The 25,545-nt window shown below is 40.0% G+C and overlaps 1 protein-coding gene across 2 annotated transcripts in view; it reads right to left on the bottom strand.

The window, feature by feature from the left end:
• The window catches only part of PPP4R3A (protein phosphatase 4 regulatory subunit 3A), a 68,183-nt gene extending 45,369 nt beyond the window's left edge, over positions 1-22,814 (bottom strand). For both annotated transcript variants that reach the window (XM_043983984.1, XM_043983985.1), the window contains exon 1: positions 22,535-22,814. In XM_043983984.1, coding sequence (XP_043839919.1) covers positions 22,535-22,676 — 142 coding nt within the window. In that variant the 5' untranslated portion in view covers positions 22,677-22,814. The remainder of the gene's footprint in view (positions 1-22,534) is intronic.
• Between the last annotated feature and the right edge of the window lie 2,731 nt (positions 22,815-25,545).

Below are 25,545 nucleotides of genomic sequence, written 5' to 3'. Positions count from 1 at the left end.
CATCTTGACATATACTTTCTCTAATCTCTGCCACACTCCCATCCCTTTCTCATATCTTTTTCAGTCAATAATCAATAATACCATTGCTACTAGAAAGGATACAACTCTGACTGCTCTGTGGGTCTACTCAGAATCTCTGTGATTCTGAGTCTTAGGCTATGAAAGCTGAGCTTTCTTCCTTGGACTCTATGCCAAGGCTCCCTCATACCATACTAGCCCGCATATTCCTCAAGTGTCTCTATTTCAATTTATTCTTTCCTTTCATTGTGTCCTCTAAAACAATGTTTCTATTGTGATGAAATAATGGGATTTAGCAGATACTCAAAGACCCAACTGGAGATTAATCTATACAGATTGAATCAAGTGAGAGTGATTGACTGCTAATTAAGCCTACTTCAAGTTAATTGGATTGTAATCACACCTGGCTATCCCTTAAGAAGGTATTGTTCTCAGAAACTAGACTGTGAACTCAACTTGAGAACACCTTCAAAGACAATGGATTTGGATGACGCCAACCAATCACCTTGAAGCAGTGTGTAAGGACCGCCTCTGTTCCAGATCTATAAAAAAGCTTCCACAAACAGCTTGAGGAGGGGTTCCTGATTAAAGCAGGCTCATGGAGGAGGACTTCAGGAAGAACCCAACCAGGCTGGAACTCTAGGTTAGACTGGAGCTGAAGCTTCTGATTTAAGGCGACCACAATTTAGATTTTAAACATCACACTATTGTTAATAAACTATTCTTCATGTTATGCCTCTTCCCCTCATGTTCCTTACACCTCTGAGATCATGAAAATCTGGTTCCACCTAGAAAGACTGCAGCCCTGACCATCCTCTCCAATACTGGATGTCATGCCTGTCATGGATGTCATGGGGAGTAGACATGCTCCTTACTCCTCACTGCCATTTCCAGGAACTATACCACAGTCATTCAGCAATCTCACCTCCTATGAAAAACTTTCCTTTCAATTTCTCTCCTCCCTCGAACATCCAAATTACAAAAAGTTTGTCTATATTGGTTGCTTCCATTTCAACACTTTTAACTTTTCAGCCCACTGAAATGTGGGTTTTAAAACTAAAGCAGTCAAACTGCTCTCCAAGGTTAGAGAAAGACAGAATCTGGGTTTAGAAGAAATCTCAGTAACCATCTAGTCCAACCCCACTATACTTTAACAAGTGGCCATTCTCAACTGTGATAGACTTAGCTCTTTTCAGCAATACAATGACCCAGTACAATTCCAAAGGACTCAACAATGGAAAAATGCTCTCTACATCCAGAAAAAAGAACCATGGAATCTGAATGCAGATTGAATCATACTATTTCTACTGTGTTTTTTTTTCTTTCTGAGGTTTCCCCCTTTTGTTCTGATTTTTCTTGTACAACATGACTAACTCAGAAATATGTTTAATGTGATTGCACATATATAACCTGTATCAGATTGTTTTGTGGGAGTGAGGGGGGGTGGAATTTGGAACTCAGTATCTTATAAAAACAAAATACTGAAAATTATCTTTACACATAACTGGAAAAAAATAAAGCATTATTAAGATTGGAAAAAAACACAAATGGTCATTCAAGCTTTTCCTCGAAGACATCTGGTAAAGGGGAATGCTGCTATTTTCCAAGGCTGTCCATTCTAATTTTGGACAGCCATAATATTATGTTATGCAAAGTTATCCCCTATAATTAATCAAGGCTAAATTTTCAAAGGAAGAAATCCATGCTATCACCACATAAAAAAATCCTTTAAATTAAAACAACTGGGATACCACGTCACACCCATTAGATTGGCAATGTTGTCCCAAAAGAGGGAAAATAAAAGATGTGGGAGGGGCTAGGAAAACATGTACATTAATATATTGCTGGTGGAACTGTGAACTGGTCAAGCCATTGTGGAAGGAAATTTGGAACTATGCCCGCCACCCCAAATGATTAAATTGACCATATATCTTCTCACTTAATGATACTGATACTAGCTCTATGCCCCAAAGAGTTCAAAGAAAGAAGAAAAGGACCCATACATATAAAAATATTTATAGCAGCATTTTCGTGATGGTATAAAACTGAAACTGAGAGAGGCCTATCAATATCGGAATGGCTAAACACGTGTTATATGAATAGGATGGAATACTATTGTGCTGTAAAGACATGAAGGGGATGGTTTCAAAGAAACCTGCCAAGATCTGTATGAAGTGATGCAAAGCTAAGCGAGCAAAATCAGAACAATTTATATTTGCAAATATCAATTTTGAAAGCCTTAGGAATTCTGGTCAGTGTAAAGACCAACTAGAATTCCAAAGGCGTATAGATGAAACATGCCTTCCACCACCTCCAGACAGAGATGATGGATTCAGAGTGCAGATTGAGTCACACATGTATGTATGTAGATATATACATGTGAACATGGCTAATTTGTTTTACTTGACTCACGTATCCCCCCTCCCTGGGCAATGGAGGTTAAGTCACTCGCCCAGGGTCACACAGCTAGTAAGTGTCAAGTGTCTGAGGCCGGATTTGAACTCAGGTCCTCCTGAATCCAGGGCCAGTGCTTTATCCACTGCGTCACCTAGTTGCCCCTTGACTCACGTATTTTTATGGGTTTTGTTTCTCTTCCTTTCTCAGAAAGGGAGGGGGAAGCAAAGGGAGAGAATTTGGAGCTAAAAATAAAACAAAAATGTATTTTAAAAAAACACACTCTAAAACAGTAATTGTTAGGGGGAATTAAACCCTAATTTGTCTCATCAATGGGCTCTCTTTATTGCTAAGTCTAATAAGCTCTTCCCTCATACACCTCCGAGAGTTCTGATACTGTTGACCAGTATTCTTGGATTCTCTCATCTTTCTAGGTTTTCATGAAACTGCATTCTCTCCATTCACTTCTTACTTGTCCAATTGATTCTTCTCAATCAATATCCTTTGTCCTCTGGAATGCTCTACTGGGTGGGTTCCTTTCCTAGTCTCCATCTATACTCTTCTCTTGGTAATTCTATTAGCATCTATGTATTTAACCATTATTCTAAAGATTCCTAAGTCTGCCCATCTGATCCTCTTCCCTCCTGAGGGCCAGTTTTTTTGTTTCAACCACCTGCTGCACACTTTCTTCCCTAAACCTGCTCCACTCTTCATTTCACTGTTTTTGTTGAGTTCTTCCCGGCACACAAAATGGAGGAAACCTAAAAGTCATCCTTCACCCTCACTTTTCCTTCAAATCCAATCAGCTACAAACTGTTTTCTCCTCTACTCTATGAACATCTCCTTCACTGCAGCTGGTGCCACAATTAGTAGATCAATAGGCCTAGAATTAGGGGAAGACTTGAGTCTAAATCTGGCCTCAGTCACAGTTGTGACCCCTAGGCAAACCACTTAACCTCCATTTGCTTTGGTTTCCTGAAAAATAAAAGAATAGTACAAATATTCCTAACTTTGCAAAGTTGTGAGGATCAAATGAAATCATATTTGTAAAAAGTACTCAACAACATGCCTGACCCATAGTAAACCTTATATGAATGCTTATTATTTCTTCTTTTCCTCCCCCCCTTGCCTTTCACTCATATGGTCACCAACCTAGTACATGGCCTCATCATCTTTAGCCTGGATTATAGCAATAGTCTCCTAACTGGCTTCCATACATTGTTTTTCCCTCTAAATTCCATTCTATGCATTGATATTACTATGCCTAAAACACAGGTCTAATTACTCCTGTTTCAAGAAGCTACAGTGGCTTCTCATAGACCTTAGGATCAAATCAAACTCCTTTTTTTTTTTTTTTTTAATTTTTAAGTGAGGCAATTGGGGTTAAATGACTTGCCCATGGTCACACAGCTAGTAAGTGTCAAGTGTTTGAGGCCGGACTGCGCCACCTAGCTGCCCAAATCAAACTCTTTTGATATTTAAAGCACCTCACAATCTGGCTCCAATCAATTTATCTCTTAAGGCTGATTATACATTACACGTAATCCCAACAAATTAACCTGCTTCTATCTCCCATGCATGAAAGGCCCTTTCCTTATCATCTGACTCTTGGTCACCCCCCCCCAACTCCCTTTAAGATAAAGCTCGCCACTTTTCTCCTGATTCCTTGTTTTTGCTTCCTCTTCATAGTACATTAATTTTGTAAATAACCTGTATTTACTAATCTGAATAATTTCTATCCACTGAATAGAATGTAAGCCACTTAAGAGCAGGGACTATCTCATTTTTGTATTTGTATCCCCAGTGCCTAGCACAATGCTTCCTAAGTGTTTGGGGATAGCTTAACAGTATTTAGAGTTCAGGGAAATGGGCAGCTAGGTGGCACAGTGAATTAAGCACCAGCCCTAGATTCAGGAGGACCTGAGTTCAAATGTCACCTCAGACATTTAACACTTACTAGTTGTGTGACCTTGGGCAAGTCACTTAACCCTCAATGCCACCCCCCTAATAATGATAGAGTTCAGGGATATGCCAATTGTCTTATTTTCATAAGGATCAATAAAGACACTATACAGGGCAGCTAGGTGGCGCAGTGGATAGAGCACTGGCCCTGGAGTCAGGAGGACCTGAATTCAAATCTGGCCTTAGACACTTGACAATTACTAGCTGTGTGACCCTGGGCAAGTCACTTAACCCCAAATGCCTCACACATAAAAAAAGACACTATACAAAACTACTTAAAAATATTCTCCTAGTTTGAAGGTGAGAATGTTTTCTGCATTCAATCAAAGAAACAGTAACAATCAAGTTTAGTGAAGTTAGAGAAATTTTCTCTCTCTCTGCAATGAACTAAAGTGGATTTCTCCCCCTTTAGCTGAAATACACTATCTAAACCTACAATGGGTGGAGGGTGAGGGGGTGTCAAAAACAAATGGAATTGACACTGAACAGAAATGTATATAGTCGGAATAATTTCTATTAATACTCAGGATTTTCCCCAGGCTCAGTACTAATTAATTTCTGAATAGAAAATTTCTGAATCTGTTATAGTATACAACTGTCATGGGCAGGAGATCAATTTCAATACAAGGACTCAACAAGTTTGTAAGATTGCAAAATAAGTCATTAACAGCACAGTGCATTGAAAATTGCAGCATTTGAAAAATGATGAAAGACCAGAAGAGCAATTTTTCCTTGAAATCTAAGTATTCTCAACATCACAGGATTGGTGCACATAAACTATTTTATAAAATTAAATGTACAATTTATCAGTCTTGAAGTTGCTTCATTATACTAAATTAAAATTTTGTCACCCTTGAACAGGAGAAACAGAACATCAGATTTTAAGACAAACAAACTTGGTTGGCTAATACCTGACTATAACAATTTTAAAACTGAAGTTATATGGCAGCTATAAAATCAACTAAGAATATGTAATGGATCATATAAAATATAAGTTTCCCACAGAGTACTATTAGAACAGAGATTGTAAATTTTTCTACATATAACATTTCAATTTGTCTATACCAGCATCTGCTGGTCCTCAACAAACATTAATTAAACACTAAGCCTGAGCCAAGCACTCTGCTAGGTACTGGGGGAGAGAGTTTAGATAAGCACAGGCCCTTTATGGCTTTTACTTTCTAGAAGTGAAATATGACACCCGCTTTAAACAGAATTGTAAAAAGAATCACACTCTTAAAACAGGAAGAAATTTTATAGGTCATCTAATCCAATCCCCTCATTTTATAGATGGGAAAATCGAGGCCCAAAGACATTAAATTACTTGCCCACAGTTGCACAACTCACTCTATGAGTGTGTGTGTTGAGTGCTACTAAGTTCAAGGCACTATGCTGAGGACCTGAGGATACAAATACACAACGATGGGAGAATAAGGAGAGGCAATAACAAATGGGAGGCAGAAGAAAAGATCCTTAAAGGGAGGTGACACGAGTTCAGACTTAAAGGGAACTGGAACAGCAAGTAGAGGTATGAAAGTGGTAGATATAATAATGTTGTGTATGAGGAACAACAAAGAGGCCAGTTTGGCTGGACAGCAAAGTATATGAAGGGAAAAGAGTGAGTTTGGTACTGGAGACAGATTTTTGGAACTAGACACAAATGCCTTTCCAACTCATACATTGAATTGGTTGCCCATAGCCCTTGTTACGAATTCTACAGCATCTCTCAAATCTGAGGAATTTTAACTTTAGATCTAAAAGATCTCAAAGATCATTTACTCTAACTTTTTTTTTTCATATGAGGAAAGTGAAGCCCAAAGAGGTTAGGTAATTTATCTAAGGTCATAAAAACGGTGAAAGGCAGGAGGATTTGAATCCAGGTCATTCTACTCCAAAAAAGCCAATGCTCTTTTTATTGTACACTACCATGTCCCTGTGTCAACTTTTCCATTCCAAATGTTACCTAATCAGGTCAATCTCTCACCACCACTTTTTTGACTTTCCTAGTTAAGTCTCATAGATTTCCCATCTATCATTACAAAGCAAACTAATTTTCCAAATATAAAGGTTTGACTGGTTCATGCTCTACTAAAAAAACCCTCCATTGCCACTGACTATAATACCTACACCTGTCAGTCCTCCAAAACCTGGCTTCTACCTAACTTTCCCTTTTCAGCTATATCAGATATTTCCTCCTCTTTATGCATACAGTCCAACTCCTGATTTCTGATCTTGTTTAAACCCTCTTCTGTCATGGTGACTTCTCCAATGCTAAAATGGATTTCTCCCCATCCATCTCTGTTTAGGTGTTCTTCTCTTCCTTTGGATAGCTCAGGTACAACCTGAGCTCTATTACATTCCTGGTCTCCCAGCTAGAGGTTGAGTCCCTCCCCATCTTGAATCTCTCAATCAATATTCTGTTTGACCTCTATGTGCTTAAGTACAATAATTTTCCTAAAGCAGAGAGCTGACCATATTACTTACCCTTCCCAGAAACTTCAGTAGATCTTTAGGATAAAACATTAAATCTCCTAGTTTGGCACTTGAAACCATTCACAAACTAACTCTCTCCCACCTTTCTTGGCTTACTTCCCATTATTCCTCTTCAAGCATTCTATGTTCCAGTCAAAATCTGCCCATTTACTTTCCCCTGAATTTGACATTTCATCTTTCATCTCCACACTTTTACAAAGCTGTCCTCTATCACTGGAATCAACTACTACTTGAACTTTGCTTCTTAGAAACCAAAGATCCCTTCAAGAGTGAGCTCACGTGCTACATTCTAGGGAAACCGTTCCTTATTTCTCTAGTTGCTAGTAGTATTTTTCCTTCAAATTATAATCTATTAATTGTGACTTCAGAGTTCTGATGGTGAAGCATACATGCCAAGACTCAGCAGAAAGGGAGTAGGCTATAGGTGTGAATATATGTGAAGCATTATTTCAGATATAGCTCACCCTTATGAGGCCCTTGTTTTTCTTTTCTTTTTTTTTTGGGGGGGGGGCGGGCGGGGCAATGAGGGTAAGTGACTTGCCCAGGATCACACAGCCACTAAGTGTCAAGTAATGTCTGAAGCCGGATTTGAATTCAGGTCTTCCTGAATCCAGGGTCTGTGCTTTATCCACTGTGCTACCTAGATGGCCCCCTGTTTTTCTTTACTTATCTGTTGCAAGGGAATTCTGAGGGGGGAACCAAGTCATTGGTAAGTGACATGTAAAGGTATTATCAATTAAAACATTTTAAAGGGAAAAAAATCATATCTGTACACATGTACACACATGGCCCCCTCTGTTTACACATCATATTCCCTCAATAAAAATAATTTAAAATCCTTGAGGGCAGGAACTATGATTTGATTATTTGCTCACATCTTACCCATAAGACTACAAACACCTTGAGGTGTAGGCCTGCGTGACTACCTTTGTACCACTTGCATATGGTAGACATTTAAGTAATGTTTGCTGAACTGAATTAAACTCACATCAAAAGATCTAGGTCTTTTTCAGAAAAAGACTTTACCAATCCAAAGTATTCTATTCTTTACAAATTTTCTTTTACTGCATATGTTATAGACATCCATTTTTAAAATCTGTTCCCAGAAAAAGCATCTAAAGTTTACTGCTTTAACTTTAACCCATTCTAAATAATCAATATACACAGGAAAAAATGTTCTTGATCTTAACAGTTACAAATTAAATTAACTAAAAAACAAAAAACCCAGTTTCTCAGATTTATTATGTATCTACTAAGATTAGTAATGTAATCAATGCTATTGGGGATACAGAAGTACAAAAATTCCCTATTTTACAAATGTTCATTAATGACACTGCTTCCTCATTTCAAAGCTATTTCTCTCTTGTATGCCTCCTTCCCTCAACTTGTTTAAACATGAAAAAATAGTGACCCAAAGTCTTTCTCTACAAAGAGGACAAATATATTCTATGTTTTCCCTCCACATAGGCTCTAAATGTTCTAAATAAACATTCCACATCTTTTGGTCTTTTGATGCTCACATAAGTGAGTCCTAGTTAAGTACTCTTTTTTCTTAGATACATTTATTTTCTCTTCTTCCTTTACAATTTTTGCTCAGGTGCTTTAGGACTGTCCCCTACTCCCCAAACAACTAAATATTTTGAGGCAGCATAAAATGTGTACATCAGACAGACCTGGGTTCAAATCCAGCTTCTGATGATAACTAGTTATGACCATGGGCAAATCATTCAATTTCTCTAAATCTCAGTTCCCTAATCTGTAAAATGAGAGTATTTAGACTTGATGAGCTCTAAGATCCCTTTCAGCTCTAAATCTATGATCATAGGTATTTGAGCTTGAGGCAATGCCCATGTAGTGGACAGAGCACCAGACTTCAAATCCAACCACAGACACTTGACACTTACTAGCTGTATGGCCCTGGGCAAGTCACGACCTCCACTGCCTCACACAAAAAAATGCCCTTTCAGCACTCTAAAGTCACAATTATAGATGAAAATTTAAAGGAAAAGTAGTACTAGCAACTAGAGAAATAAGGAAAGGCTTCCCTACAATCTAGCACATGAGCTAACCCTTGAAGAGTTCTATGCATTCTAAGAAGCAAAGTTGAAGAAGTAGTGCATTCCAGGAATTAGAGGACAGCTTAAGGCTAGGTAAGAAACGAGGCAAAAAATGGTCTTTTACTTTGCCAAAAACCAACCAATCAATAAATAATTTTTTTTTGGGGGGGGGGGAGGCATCCTCAGGGTTTCTGGCCAAAATAGGCTCAGGCTGGAACCTATAGTTGGTCAATCAATGAGAGCCAGAGTTATTTGGGTTTAAAGCATGGTCCTTAAAAGAATCTAGTCAATATACTACTGGTACTAGTAATATAAGTAAAGGAAAGCCTTAATTTTCTAAATAAGACATAATGAACCAGTATTAATCTTTAAAATCCCTGAAAGTATATAGAAACCCATTCAAACTCCACAAAACTCCAATTAGCTCTTCATTTATTCAAGATGGAAAAATATTTAGTAGATTTTTTTTTTAGTATTGCATGCAACAACATCGATTTTTTCTTGGCTTTCAACTGTATTTCAGCTTCATTAGAGATTAGACAGCTTTTGTAGATTAGTCTGATTACTACCGAAGATTTGTTTCGATGGAGAAATGTGTTTCAACTTAGAAACTTTTGGCCTACAGCTTAAAATTAGGGATCACCTATTTAAGAAATGATTTCTGTCCTCAAAAAGTTTAGTAAAGGGGAGAATGGGATAATACACCTAGGTCAAACTATATATATATTTAGTGAGGCAATTGGGGTTAAGTGATTTGCCCAGGGTCACACAGCTAGTAAGTGTTAAGTGTCTGAGGCCGGATTTAAACTCAGGTACTCCTGACTCCAGGGCTGGTGCTCTATCCACTGCACCACCTAGCTGCCCCTCAAACTATCTTTTAAAAAAGTTAAGAGCACAGCTGTCCTAGAGCAGTCAATTCAGATTCTTTCCTCAGCATTCTCACATCTGCTATAAATCAAAGGTCAGCAACCTAAGGAAGTAGAGCCTAAAGCTGCATGTCACTTGGACTTAGATTTGCAAGAAAGACTTATACACCTCACTTAACAGCTGCTTCAAAAAGTTACTGTTGGTGTTCCATTTTCAGCTCCCTAGATGTCAAAGGACAATTAGCAATTAATTTTGAAATGATTATCCTTTTTGCAGCTGTTCTGAAATTGTCTAGTGGTGTTACATCAGGATTATTGGGGTTTGGTTTTGTTTGTTTTTGTGGGGCAATGAGAGCTGAGTGACTTGCTCAGGGTCACACAGATAATAAGTGTCAAGTGTTTGAGGTCGGATTTGAACTCAGGTCCTTCTGAATCCAGGGCTGGTGCTTTATCCACTGGCGCCACCTAGCTTCCTCCTAAATGAAGCCAACTTACCTTTTGGGGGGCAGGACAATGAGGGTTAACTGACTTGCCCAAGGTCACACAGCTAGTGTCAAGTGTCCAAGGCTGGATTTGAACTCAGGTTCTCCTGAATCCAGGGCTGGTGCTTTATCTATTGCACCACCTAGCTGCCCACATGTCAGTATTATTGGAAAGGAAAACCATGACCTACAGATTTTGAAGGAAACCATGCAACTAAACATGCCTGTTCCCAGTGAGATTTCTTGCTTATGATATGTGTAGATACATTAGCAGTTTCTCAAGGTGACAGTAGGATAGGTAGAGAAGGATCCAATTTCTTCAACATAACCATACTGGATGGCTCCATGATTTTTGTCAAGGCTACCAACAGAAAGGCCCAGCTATAATTATTCTGCTTGCAGGAGCTATGCTTCTTCAAAGACAGTTAATTTCAGAGATTTAAGAATGAGAGAAAGAACCACTTCACTAATTTTCAGGTTTCTATGAAAACTGACAGAAGGGGAAAAGAGTTTAATTTCTCCCCAGTCCACCTTCTTCTTACATCTACTGGACTGAAGTCATTAGCAGATCTCCAATGGACCTGAATCCACCACTTAAGTTTTTCTTCACCTCCATCTTCCTACCCATATCCCCTTTTCTGCAAACTGAAAGCAGACTACTTCAATGTTGACAGTGTATGTTTCTTCAGCAAGGCCAAGAATGATGATAAAGACACCAAAAGGAAGAAAACATATGACCCATCACTAGGTGATCGAGCCAAACATTCAAGATGACACAAAACTTACAAGTTTTGGCCAAATTAGAAAAACTTCCATCAGTCTTGAATTTTTTTTTTAACCCCTCTGCATATAAAGAATAAGCTTTAATTACCTGGAAATTCCACTTACATGTAGACCTCATTCCATCATTTTATAATTATAGAAGCATTTCATAATCAAATTCATAAAAAAGTACTTCTTAGTAATTACTAGCAAGGGAATATAGAAAGTTACTTTCAGTAAGAAAAAAGAAAAGGAATCTCTAGGTCCTCTACTTAAAACCTTGCATAAGGCTATGTGCATAAAAAATATGCAACAAGGGGGCAGCTAGGTGGTGCAGTGGATAAAGCACTGGCCTTGGATTCAGGAGGATCTGAGTTCAAATCCAGCCTCAGACACTTGACACTTACGAGCTGTGTGACCCTGGGCAAGTCATTTAACCCTCATTGCCCTGCTCCCATCCCCACCCCAAAGCAACAAGAAATAAAGTAGCACTAGGATATGGCAAACTACATCAAATATCCTTGATAAAGCACCGATATACAAGATGTACAGGAAATTAACAAACAAGATTAAGAGCCCTTTCCAAGTAGATAAAAGATATGAAAAGGAGAACTGCAAACTATAACCTTGCAAAAAAATATCTCAAATGACAGAGAAATGGAAAGAATAAAGATATATGAAAGGACATCCCCAAACCACTCCACAGGTATTGTACACTGCACATCTTTTATACTTTATTTGGGATAGTTCTCTTCAAGAGAGGTGGTAGTAGTAAGAATCCTGGGGAAAACTATGATGATGTTTAAAAAAAAAAGACACCAAGAGAAGTACAAATCAAAATAATTTGAGGTTTCATCCCATACCCAGAGCAAAGAGGCAAAGATAATAAAAAATGAAATAGATGTTGGAAGAGCTATAGGAAGAGAGGCACATTAATACACTGTTGGAACTATGTTATTGGTCCAATCATTCTGAAAACCAATTAGGTATCATGGAAAGAAAGTAACACATCCATACCTTCTCACCTGGGGATTCCACTGACTTGGGGTTTGAACATATATGTCAAGGCAGAGAAAAAAACCCACAGATCCCATATATACTAAAATGTTCATAGCAGCATTTTTGGTAGTATCAAATAAGTGGAAACAAGGTGAGTACCTACTGAATGGGGAAAAGCTAAATTAGGTTGTTATACATGATTTTAATTGACTATTACTATGCCAATATAAAATAAAAAATGTGGTCCAATAATGCTGCTCCAGAGTTTGTCTGCCACTGCCACCAGCACTTACTCTGGAGACAGTGATGGACCTGGTGTATTACACAAAACTGTCTGAGCAGGCTATGGCACAAAAGACTAACATGAAGTTTGTAACTGTGCAAGGAGGTGAATTATCCAACAAGGAGAGACAGTCTTTTCTTCATTGCTTACAAAAATGTCATAAGAGCTTTGAGGGGCAGCTAGGTGGCACGGTGGATAAAGCACTGGCCTTGGATTCAGGAGGACCTGAGTTCAAATCCAGCCCCAGACACTTGACACTTACTAGCTGTGTGACCCTGGGCAAGTCACTTAACCCTCATTGCCCTGGAAAAAAAATACCAAAAAGAAAAAAAAAAAGAGCTTTGAGGTCATCTTGGAGGGTGTCTCAAGTACTCAACATAGTGTTGAGGAAAAAAAGAGCAGATGACCCCAGAATAGAGAGAATACTGAAAACACACTAAGAAATTTCTTCAATGATGTATTATGTCTATTGGAAAAGTTCTTCATTTCCAAAGTTTATGAACAAAAATCAGTTTTTTTTATTTTAAAACGAAAGAGACTTCCAGCCAAGATGGCTGCCTGCACAAAGCCAGGCTCACCATGCTCCTCTATATCTGCTACAAAAATCTGAGATTCCTGACTAATGATCAAGTACAAGAAAACAGTAACTGACTTCTTTCCATTCAAAAATGAACAAAAAACTGGTAAAAAACCCACAGACAATATGGAAGAGGGCCAAAAACATGTAGATTGCAATACTCTCTGGCCATTGGCAGCAAGCAAGAGTGGAGCACCTTTTCCCCACCAAGGCCTCAGGGTAATTAGTGGCACAGTAGGCCAAACTTGGTGCCCCGGGCTCCAATGTCTCTTGAATTCTATTGTGAGATGCTATAAGAAGTATCCAGACCTCTAAGCATCAAAGATAGGGAAGAAGAGGAAGAGCCTGGGAAGTAGTGATCAGTGTGGAAACCCAGCCAAGATGAGATCAAACAGTGCTAACCATCCTATTCAAAATTGCAGCAGGATGTTGAACCTGGACCTAGTCTAAGGCCCCAAATCAGAAAACTAAATTTGGAGAGATGAGTAAATCAAAGAAAACACCAACCAAGATTAGATTGGAAGAGAAAGTAGTAAATAATTCCCAAATAAATGACTCCTTGAAACCTACAAGGAAAATAACAAAAAACAAAAAAACCCCAAATTAATGACTACATGAGATAGCAAGAAATATTACAACAAAATTAAAAGATTAAACACAAAAGGAAACCAATCTGGAAAAGAAGACAAGGAAAAATACTTGAAGACTCAAAGTACCTCAAAGTACCTCAAAACCATGATTTAAAAAAGAATTTATATATGCAAGCAACATGCTGATCAATGTAATAATGGCCAAGCATGTGTCCAGAGAACCTATGATAAAGTATGTTCTCTACCTCTTGACAGAGAGGTCTCCAGACACAGACATTTTAATGTGTGGGGATCTATTTTTGGTTGACTGCTTATTTGTGGCAAGTTTCCCCACCCTAGACCCCTTCTGATTTTAGTTGGAAGTGTGTTTGGGAGACAAGAGACCTCAATTGATCCCAAAGAAACAGGGACTAGTGAAGCATTCAAAAAAAAAAATTTCATAGAAGACAAGAGAATGCCATTCTGAAATAAGTAAACAAGCAGGATGGTTTTGAAAACAATGTGTGAAATTTAAGGGCAGGGAAACACCCCCTCCCCAAGGGGTATGAGAGGGACATAAATGGTTTCATATACAACTTTCTTATACTCTGCAGTATATGTGTAAATATGCTTTGTTTTGGTGTTTAAATTCAAAATTAAAAAAACTTTTTTTTAATGAAATGAGACTACTGGGCTGAGACTGCCAACAGTGACAACAAGCATACCAAATTTTTGCCACTGGCAAAAAAAGGATCGGCAATCAATGCAATCTTCTAAGATTGGGTTGGTCCATGTACATATTTGTGTTATATTATGAGATGCTGAACACTTCTATAGAAAGCTTGTTCCATTTGCAAAGACTGACCTGAGTTCAAATCTGGCCTCAGACACTTGACACTTAACTAGCTGTGTGACCTTGGGCAAGTCACTTAACACCAATTGCCTCACCCCCCCCCCAAGACACCATACTAACAATGTAATTACTGAGAAGAGTCTCACACTAGAGACATCAGAAACCAGGAGATAAGGCTGACATATGAGGGGAGACTTTACTAGCCTTCCAAGGTTTGCCTCATTCTAAAATATACACAGCAGGCTATTTGCCATCCATGTTGTGCCACAAATAGTTTTTGTTTATGATTTATGTTACTTCTATTTTAATATGTCTATTTCTGTTGTCTTTTTTGTTTAGGGAAGTAGAATAAGTTAACATTTATCTGCTTTCATCTGAGGTAGCCCATGTGGAGATATGTAATTTTTATACGTTTGAGCCATCCAGCATAGTACTTTTGGTACACTGTGACTAAACAAGGCCAGTGTTAAAACAGCTTCCATATCTAAGCAAGGAAAACTGTCTACTTCTTGGCCTGTCACAGGAGGAATAACTGGTTTCAGCCATGGGTGTAGTTACCACAGGTACTTTAGGGTAGATATTAAAAATCAAGACAACTCTGAAATACACAATACTCCACACCTTTAATCACTACAATTACAAAAGTGCTCCTCAAAACAAAATTTAACTTTATCAATTTAGTCTGAATAAGGGTACAAACAATTCACATCCAATTATTTGTTATTAGCACTGTTTACTTTCATTATATGTATCTAGATGGTTTAGGCAACCTAAAAACAAATTAAATGTTATTCATAAAGTCACTATATCAAAGCAAGAAGCAAAGGGGGAAAACTATGCTTTTAGCTTTTTTAAAGGCTTTTTTCTGCTTTTGTATTTTTTTATACTTGCCTAACATGAATATATTATAACTAGAAAAACAAAAACAATATAATAAGAAACAATTTTTAAAAACTATAATGGCTATGATTAAAGTGACCAAGCTTAGCCACAAAGATTTAAGAACATCTCTCATTTCCTTTATTGCAAAAATGGGTGACTTCAGGTGCACAATACTGCATATACCCTCAGACATAAAGGTTTTACTGAACTGCTATTTCTATTTTCAAAACTATTACAAGGAGGGGGCCGGCTAGGTGGCACAGTGGATAATGCACCAGCCCTGGATTCAGGAGTTCCTGAGTTCAAATCCGGCCTCAGACACTTGACACTTACTGGCTGTGTGACCCTGGGCAAGTCACTAAACCCCCATTGCTCCACCAAAAAACAACAACAACCCTATTACAAGGAAAGGATACATGTGTGTGTGGAGATATGTTCAGAAAAGTTAGAAAAATAAACAGCAATAAAAAAATTCATAAAATACCAGAGAAGTACACAGGAGGTAGGAAATGTTTTGGGGAGGAAGATGAAGGAAGGACTCACAGGGGAGGTTGCACTTAAATTGGATAGGTAAGAGGAATTCAATAAATGGAGACCATTTTAGGTACAGAGCATAAAATAATGTATGGAAGCAGGAGGGTAACAAGGTATGTATGGGGGCTACACAAGAGGCCTGAGTTAACAGGAAAGGATAGGATATAATATGAAATATTGAGCATAACATTTAAAGTTCTCCACAATGTTTCTAACCTACTCTTCTAGCCTTATTTCTCAATATTCCCTTTCAGTACCCTGTGTTCCTTGCCATGCTGGATTAATAATCCCCCATTCCCCAGATTCAACATTCAGTTCACATAAGTTGTCCCCCATATGCCTAAAATGCATTACCTCTCTTCATCTCCACTTTCTGGAATCATTATCTTTCTTCAAGGTTCAAATTAGATGTCACAACCTCAATGAATCCTTCCCTGATATACCCCAGCTGTAAAGGGCTTGCTCCCTCTTCAAACTACCCTATATAACATATAGGATTATAGGTCACTTAACCCCCATTGCCCCGCCCCCCCATTTTATTTTTTATTTCATTTTATGGAAATTCAATAAAATTTTTTAAAACTAGAAGGTAACTACACAAGTTTTTTGAGTAAAAAAAGCTAAACAATGACAGTGTGGTCCATTACTAATAATTCTATGATTACAATAACTAATACTGGCAATTTTCTATTTATATATATTACAGTCAGCAGCTTTAAGGGGTTTTACAAATGTTTTGTTTTTTCCTCGATTAAGGATCAAATTATCAATTATCCCTGTTACAAAGAGAAGTTGTAGTAGTATCACAAACAATCCAAAACAGTATTAACACATAATAATTCATGTTTGGCTTTGTATTATACCATGGCATTGCCCTGGGAGTCAGAAGACTAGTTTTTAGCTAGGGCTCCAATATAAGTCATTTGAACTTAGCTGATATATTACTTGTGTGGGCATCAGTTTTCTCATCTATAAAAATGAGAAGCGTTCATACTGCTTGTCTGCAGGAACTTTTTTTTTACTCATTTGCAAGACGTCAAAAAACCTTTAAACTTAAAAAAAAAAATTGCATCTTGCTTCTTCCACTGATTCTTGGCTCCCAGTATCTGTTTCCTAAAGATTTCCAAGAATTACTGAACACTGAAGATAAATGAGGAAGAGAATTTAGATATTTTCCTGAACTAAAGTATAATATATTTGAATTAGATAACTACTAATGCCTTGTACTGAGCTAGCGTTATGACCATTTATTTTTATTCTTCATATTCACATTTGTTTGAGCTTTAAAAACTGCTTTTAAAGACCCCCAACCCACTTCTGAACTTGTGTATGGTAGCAAATGAAGGTAGACAACTAGCATGTAATGTAGACTTCACTATAAATTATCTACAAAGAGAGACAAAGTAAAGGCTTAAAATATCAACAGATGGGGCAGCTAGATGGCACAGTGGATAGAGCACCGGCCCTGGAGTCAGGAGTACCTGAGTTCAAATCCGGCCTCAGACACTTAACACTTACTAGCTGTGTGACCCTAGGCAAGTCACTTAACCCCAATTGCCTCACTAAAAAAAAAAAAAAAAAATCAACAGATGCTTTTCAATACTCCGCCCCCCCCCTAAAGAATAAAGGAATAATGAATCCTGAATAAAAAAGTCTACCATTTTATAAAGTTCAGGAAGTACACGAAGTATTGCTCACAAAGGCATGAAATGGTTGTAATCTATCTAAATGGCTCTTAAAATGCCCGTTTTCAATTAAAATAACCGACACATTTATAAGGGGGGAGGTGTGGAGAGAGGGTGTTATGGACAATTCCTAGTTGAGGGATATACTAATCTTATGTGAAATGTACAATCATTTGGTTTCAATGCAAGTTACACAAAGAAAAATAACTAAAAATTTAGCTGTTAACTATAAAACACAATGTAACAAGACATATAGAAGGAAACTATTTCCAAACTATAAGGTACAAACGATGGCCATTGTTTCAGAGAAGCTGGGGGAGGGGAAAATGATGGGGGAAGGGAAACAGTTAAAGCACTGAGCAATTTCCCAAAGGCAATTTCACCTACTCTGCTCATCCTGTACAACTCTGGACTTAGTCCATTGTTCATTTACAGTGCTCGTCCAAGATCTATGTTACCCTCCACAGGACAACCTGCACTCTTTATATCTAGGTAATTTTTCCCAGGTGGACAAGAAGGATGAACTCTTTTGAATGACTATGAAGCACATTAAAAAAAAAAAAAGGTTTTGCAACTTTTGTGCTTTAATACCATCAGATTATTGACTTCATCAAACAGAAGTATCTAAATGACAGGGATTATCTATCTGTAGGGAATCCTTCCATAAAATGAGAGGATTAGACTAGATAACTTCTGAGGTCTCTTCCAGTTCTAAATCCTTACAACTGTGCATCTTTTATAACAGTGGTAAAAACCTTTGGAGAGCAAGAGAACACGTATAAAGGATGTCACCAGAAACTTGTATTACAGGGGGAAAATTGGTATCCTTGCAACAAGAGATCTAGGGGAAGGCCTCCAGGCATATAGAATATCTATATGGTTTCCTTTAACTCCTCCACAGGGCAAGAGTCACTGAGTAGGCATGGATAGGTTGCAATCTGCACTGGTTGAGAGAATACCCATAAAGATACAATTCTAAAGTAACATTTAATTTAAAATTATGTTCTTATGTCATGGAACACAATCTAATCATTTAACTTTCAAGATTTTTTTTAAAATTATCATAAACTTAGAAATTGTTCAAGAAAAACAAACACACAAAAATCAGGATCTTACATAAAAACTCTTACTATTAAACAAAGTAGAACCAATTAAACAATGTTTCCATTCATTGTCCCTACTTCCAAATCCTTTTGAAATTCAATAATCATGGACTTTGTTTTATATACCTAACTGTAGTCAACATATATAATATTATGGTACTAATCTCATTATGCATTGCTTTAATACAAGTAACAACTACCTGTCCCAGTGGGCAGCAAGGTGGTGCAGAGGATAGAGCAATGGCCCTGAAGTTGGGAGGACCTTAGTTCAAATCTCACCTCAGGCACTAGCTGTGTGACCTTGGGCAAATCACTTAACCCCAACTGCCTTAAACATCCTGGGCCAGCTCTAGTTGGACCTGATATATATCCACTGAACTCTGATGGCTCTGGAGGAGAGAGTGAAATTGGTGACCTTGCACAGCCCTCCCTCACTAAATCCAAATCAGTCCAAGTCATCAAGTCATCATTCAGATATCATAGTTCTCTTAGAGAACAAACAACTTGTCCCAATATGCTTCATATATAGTTCTAACACCATTAAATTTCATTACATTAACATACCAAAAAGTATCCAGTTATTCTCTATTTACTGGACATACAGGATGCTTCCAATTTTTGATATCCAAAACAAAGCAGTCATGGAAACTTTCTTTTTTTTGTTTTTAGGAAAGAGCCCTATCAATGGAATCATTAGCTCAAAATAAACAACCTCGACTCTTACTGTATACTTGCATATTACATCTCTAAAATGCCTGTGCCAGTCTGCAGGCCTCAAAATGAGGGTGCCCATTTCCCCACAACCCACCCAACAAATCAAATATTCTTTGCTATTATAGTGGATGAAAGGTAGTGTTCCAAGACCATTTAAAGAGCTGCATCTCTCTGATAATTAGAATTTAAGAATTTTTTCATGTAGTTAACCAGCCTGTATTTTGATCTTCAAAAATTATCTTGCCACATTCAGGAATGTGTAGTCTTATAGAAATATGTTATCAGTTCTTTACAGATTCTGGACTTTTCTGGATTAACTGTTTCCAATTAACAAAAACATTGTTGGATTCTTCTTTTTAATCCATTCTGTGACTTCATTTTATTGGATTTTAATCCATTCATTATTTAACATTATAAAATTGTTTAGATTTGTCTCTTCTTCAACCATTCTCTGGAAAGAGAATATATATTTTACATCAAACTTAAAGAAAAACACTTTAACCAAACTTCTTCAGTCTTATTAACAAGGTTTCTCTGTAACTTAGGGGTAACCTTTGTCAGATGTACATTACTGAAAACAGTGATTATCCAAAATAATATTATGGGTTCAAACATAACATTGGCAACTAATTTGTCTTGATTTAAGAAGTGTGAATTGTTTTAAATATACACCCTTTTTTGGCTGTAAAGATTTCCTTAAAAGCCACAGGTTTCACCGAATACTTCTCAAATATTAATAATTCATACCTTAAACAACATCTAAGCTTTACTGGGCAAATAATTCTGGCTTATTTTTAGATATATTATATTCCAGTTGTTCTGACCATCCCTTATTCTCCATGATTTTCCAATATGGTGCTGATGTTTCCCTTTCTTTTTTATTTTTTGGTGGGGCAATGAAGGTTAAGTGACTTGCCCAGGGTCACACAGCTAGTAACTGTCAAGTGTCTGAGGTCGTATTTGAATTCAGGTCCTCCTGAATCCAGGGCCAGTGCTTTATCCACTGCACCACCTAGTTGTCCCCAGTGATGTTTCCTATATTTCTCCTTGCTGCTTAAAATATTTTCCCCTTATCATTGTATTCTTGGAGTTCAAGTAAGAATGAAATCTTGGGGCCTTCCTTGTTGTTCAGTGGATTCTCTTTGATTCTGCTGTATGATTTTGCTTTTTCTGAGAAATTTTCTATTAAGATTTCTTATAAGTGTTCATAATTCTTTTTCTAATAATTTTTCGTGATTACAGTGCCCCAAAACGTCATCTTGTAAAGAATTGCCTTACGTTCATCATTTGATTCTGAGACTTTTTCAAAATTTTTTTGGAGCCAGTATATCCAATTGTTGAATACTGTGCATAAACCAGTTTTTCAATATATCTATTGTTTTTCTGAGGTTTTCTACCATGTGCTCTCTTATCTGTCTTTTTTCTTCAGTGTTTCTTCCCAATCTCCTATTAAATTGGTCTCACAATTCTATTGTGTCGTTAATTTTCTCAATTTCTTTAAATATGCTTATTTTTACTTATGTGTGGTTTTTCCTTGCATTTGTCTTCTCTTTGGTGCTTATTTTTTAAAGGATGTGTGAAGAACCTGACCATTTAAATTCCACCTTGAGTAGAAAGTGAACTTTCTAGTTTAAAAAACCCTTCACTGTACATCTTTGAAGTTTGATTTCAATGACCACAGATAGTCAATTAAATTGTTGACAGCAGAGGAGTAGTCACCAAAAGAAGATTTGAAAAAAATCTAAGCCAGACATTATATTCAAACAACCTATAGTTTGGTTGTGTAAACTATTCAAATTGAGCAAAGTAGCAATGAAGCCTAAATTAATTGAAGTACTCCAGAAACTTTCAAAGAGCAAAAGGGGAACAGAAGTTTTACCAGCAAGTACCATCATATATCCTTGTTTTGTCCCAACCTATGATTAGGAATTCTGGGTGAGGAGTCTCCCACCACAGTGGGCCGGAAACATTCTGCAATTTAAAAACTTGAGAGATGCCTAGCAGGACTTAGAGACAGGTGCCTTATCCAGGGTTATTAAGGCAGTATGTGTCAGAGATGGCTCTGGAACCCATGTGCTCCAGACTCCAAGGTCAGCTATCATACCATGCTTTCTCTCCATACATTTAAACAAACAAACAAACAAACAAACAAACAAAAAAGGGCAGTACGAAAAAATTAGATCAGATCTTATAGTAAATTCCTTGGACAAAAACCAATATTACCAATAAAACACTCTGAAAAGTAAACTGCATATGCCTCTGAGATCAAAGTAGTATTTTCTATTAAATGTAAAGTTAGCCTATCGATCCATGTTGTAAAACTGGAGTTCAAGTGTGTAGTATATCCAAATAAAGTATTCCAAAAGTCCATTTACGGCAGTTCTTCAAAGAGTAAGAAATGGCTAATAAATCTCTTAATGCTTTGTAAAAATTACATACCTGTTTTGCAGATGGGTAAACTAGTAAACACAAGGGATTATTCAATGACTTTCTCAAGGTCACTCTCAAATGAAGACACCCCTCCATTAGACAATGAGCTTCTAGAGGGCAGTGACTATCTTTTGCCTCTCCAATATTCCCAGACGCTTAACACAGTGCCTGGGAACAAGCATAGGAGGCGACTGTCTTTTGCTCTCTATTTCCTGAGCTTAAGACAGTGCCTCCAACGTAAACAGGAGACTCTCTTTTGCCTGGTCTCTATTATCAGCACTCGGCAATAGTGGCCGGCACACAGTAGGAAAAGGGACAAAGGTCTAGCGATTGAAGGCTGAGAACCAAGGAAAAGCCTGCTTGCACCCAGTTGGCTGGACTTCCTCGCCACCCACATGTGGCAGCAGGCGCGGGCGCGCTCTCACACACCTGTGGGCCGCAGGAGCGAGGCTGCCGGCCTCCTCTCACACGTTAGCAAGCACAGACTGCTTCGGGAGGGAGGAAAAGGAAACGTTTCTGGAAGAGGGGGGGTCTGGGATCCGGGGTGGGCTGTGATGGCAATGCATTCGCCAGGTCCACAGCTCTACGCCTGCGGGTGCTCCCTACCAGAGACCTTTCCCCCACCCCCCAAGTTTTCCCCAGGGCTGTCTCGGGGCACCCAGTGGGCGCCTGTCTCCTAACTTCCTTCCCCGCAGAGCGCCTTCTCCCCAAGGGGCTCGAAGCGTCCCCCCGGGTGGGGGGGGGGGCACGCGCTCCTCCCGCCCTCCTCCCTGTTTAGGTGAACTTGCCTCCGGGTGGAGGATGCCGGAGGGGGGGTCTCCCCGGCGCCGCCGCCCAGCCCAGCGCCGCCGCCCGCCCCGCTCGCACTCACCGTCGCTCTCCGCCCTGACAAGCAGGGACATGCCCTTCAGCCTCTCCACGTAGCCCGAGGTCACATGCCCGGTGCCCCGGTCGTCCCACTGCCGGTCCTCGTTGAGCGTGTAGACCTTCACCCGTCTCCGGGTGTCAGTCATCCTGCCGCACCCCCCGCAGTCACCGCCCGGGGAGGGGGTGAGGGGTGGGGGGTGGGGGAGACGCCCCGCGGGCCCCGGGAGGGGGAGGGGAGGCGGGAGGCCGGGACCGACGGGGCCCTCTCCGCTCAGCGCCGCGCACAGCGGCCTCCCTGTTGGGGGCCTTCACTCCCACGCGCGACGGCCTCCTCCCTCATGTCACGGCCCGGGAGGCCGGGGGCGGGAGGACACCAGGGGGGCCGGGGTCTGGATCGGCCGCCCCCCCCCCGCAAGCGTTGCCCTGGTGCTCCTGCGCGGATCTATTGTCCAGGCCTGGCTGCCCACCACGGGGAAAAGAGGAGGGATGGCCTCCACGAGGCGCCGGGCGCAGGTCACTGCCCTGCTCCCGCCTCCGCCATGCCCTTCCTTCGCCAAGCCGCTTCCAGCCGCCGCCTCAGGCCGCCGCCATGTTCTCCTTCCTCATACCCGGGCCCCGTCGCCGCGGCCGCCCCCGGCGGCTCCGCTGCTCCCCTGCGCTCTCCGGCTCTCGAGCGTGTCCGCCCCCGGCCTGTGCCCCTGCGCCCGCCGCTTCTCCAGAGTCAGCGAGGGCCCCCCCGGTCGTACCTGGGGCGCCCTTCCCAACGCCAGGTCCCCTCTCGGCCGCCGCCGCCGCTTCTTCCTCCTCCCTTACGGAGCCAAAGCAGCCGCCATCTTGGTTCATCCCTCAATAGAGGCGCGCGGGGTCTTCTATCCCACAGCTGCAGGGGCCGCGCCGAGGCCACGCCATTTAAAGGTACAGGCACCGCGGCTGGTGGCGCTGGCCGGGTAGGAAGATTCAGAAGGAGGGAGAGAGGGAGAGAGGGAGAGGGGGAGGGGAAAGAGAAGGCGGGGGGAGGGCGGGACTGGAGTTTCCAAGGCTAGACCGGAAGCGAGCACGGCAGCTCTGGGGATGCAAAAGGAGGTTCGTCGCCCTAGTGACGGTCCAGGACTTCCTAGAGATTCCTTGCGCACGCGGGTACGCTAAACTCCGGGACCGGCTGCGCTGAGCCGCCTCCCGTCGCTCCCTGCGTTCGTCATCAGCCTGGCAGATAAATTTCAAACTCTGTTCAGAGCCCGCCCAAGCTTCGCCCCGGCAGCTGCTCTGCCCAGAGCTCCACCTACGAGGATTCGCGGGCTGAAGCTACGGGCGGTTTCTGGAGCCTGAACCGAGGACCACGTCCCCTGCTCCTTATCTGCAAAGAGATCCTGACTCCTCAGCGCAGGCCACGTTTCTTTTTCCAGGTCTGAGGTGTTTTTACCCAGCTGCTGTTTTATTTTCCCTGAACTCTAAAGCCCTAGCGTGGGGTGACTGGAACGGTTCTTGTTCCGGAGCCTCAGGTGGTTTGTGAGACCCTTTTCCCCATGCTGGGCAGTTTGAGGAGCAGGGAACCCAGGAAATAAAGTCTGGTCTCTGTCTCTCTGACACACGCTTTCTGCTTCTGTCTCTGCCCCCGCTCCCTCCTTAATAAAGTGAAACAAATAGTAAAAAGCAAATCTGGTTTCTATCTTTGAGAGGCATTGCAATAAAGAGCAGAAAAATGAATTACTAAGTAGCACTCAGTAGTGATGTCCTCTTCCCTCCTCAAATCTCCCGAATCTCACTTGGTTTGTATCTTTTCCAGTACACTTGCCACATTTTCATTTTTATAATATCTGCTTGTGTGCCTTCCTGGAAAGGAAGAGACGTATATGGTGAAATAAAGTCTAGGTTGAGAGCCCGGCCACTTTAGCTAGGCTAGTCCGAGCTTTGCCAGTAGTTGCTTAGTCTGGACATTGCACTTCCTTAGGCTTAAGTGCCCTTATTTGTAAAATGACGTTGGATTAGATTATTTCTAAGGCAGAGTTTAGTTTGTCTTTTTTTTCAACGTGGAATCTGTTTGACTCTGGTGAAGCCTGTGCACCTCTTCTCAGAATGTTTTAAATAAAATATGTATTACAAAAGAAGCTAATTATATTTGAAATAGTCATAAAAATACTAGGTTTTTTAAAGTTCATAGACCTTGGGGTTTGTTTTTTTTATAATAAACATTTTTATTTAAAGTTTTGAGTTCCAACTTATGCTTCAAGGGGGAAAAGGACCAGAATAAACCCCAAAGTGGGTACTCAGTTTCTACATATGAATCAAGATTTAATTGTCTATTCTTACCACTTCCTTTCCTATTCTGCTACACTTTGAATGGGGCCTTATCTCAGTTTCCTCATCTAGAAAATGAGATTAACACTAGCACCTACCAGCCAGGGTTGTTGTGAGGATAAAATGAGATAATATTTGTAAGGTGTTTTACAAACCTTAAAGAGTTATATAAATGTTAGTTATTTCATTATTATCTCAATCCTTTTTATTCCCCTTAATTCTCCGTTGAACTTCTCACATTCTATTCCACACCTCCTTCCATACACACTGAGTCACCACTTGCCCCCTTCCTCCCAGTAGAAAGTCTCACATATCCTACTTCACAGAGAAAACAGAAGCCATAGTGAGCTCCTTTATTCTCTCCTAGTCTAACCTGGAAACTCCTCTATATTTTATTCTCCATTTACCCCCATCTTCTCCAGTTTCTAAGACTTATCTTCACTTTACCAAAACCAGCCCCTTTACTTGTGCTCTTGATTGAATCCCCAAAGATTTTGATCAACCTCTTCTTTCAACTGACTCCTTCCCTGTTGTTTATAAATATGATCAGACCTCTTCATCCTTAAAAATTCTTCTCTTTTCCCTGCTGTCTCCCCTCTTTTCACAGCCCAGGACCTAGAGAAAAAGCCATTTATACTCAATGCCTCCACTCCCTTTTTCCACACTTATTTCTCAATCCTTTGCTATTTGATTTCTGATTACTACCCCTGGATTAAAACT

The sequence above is a fragment of the Dromiciops gliroides genome, chromosome 2, assembly GCF_019393635.1.
Source record: "Dromiciops gliroides isolate mDroGli1 chromosome 2, mDroGli1.pri, whole genome shotgun sequence".
NCBI classification, from domain to species: Eukaryota; Metazoa; Chordata; class Mammalia; order Microbiotheria; family Microbiotheriidae; genus Dromiciops; species Dromiciops gliroides.
Note: the sequence above shows the minus strand (reverse complement) of the source record. Positions and strands in the feature narration are given on the sequence as shown.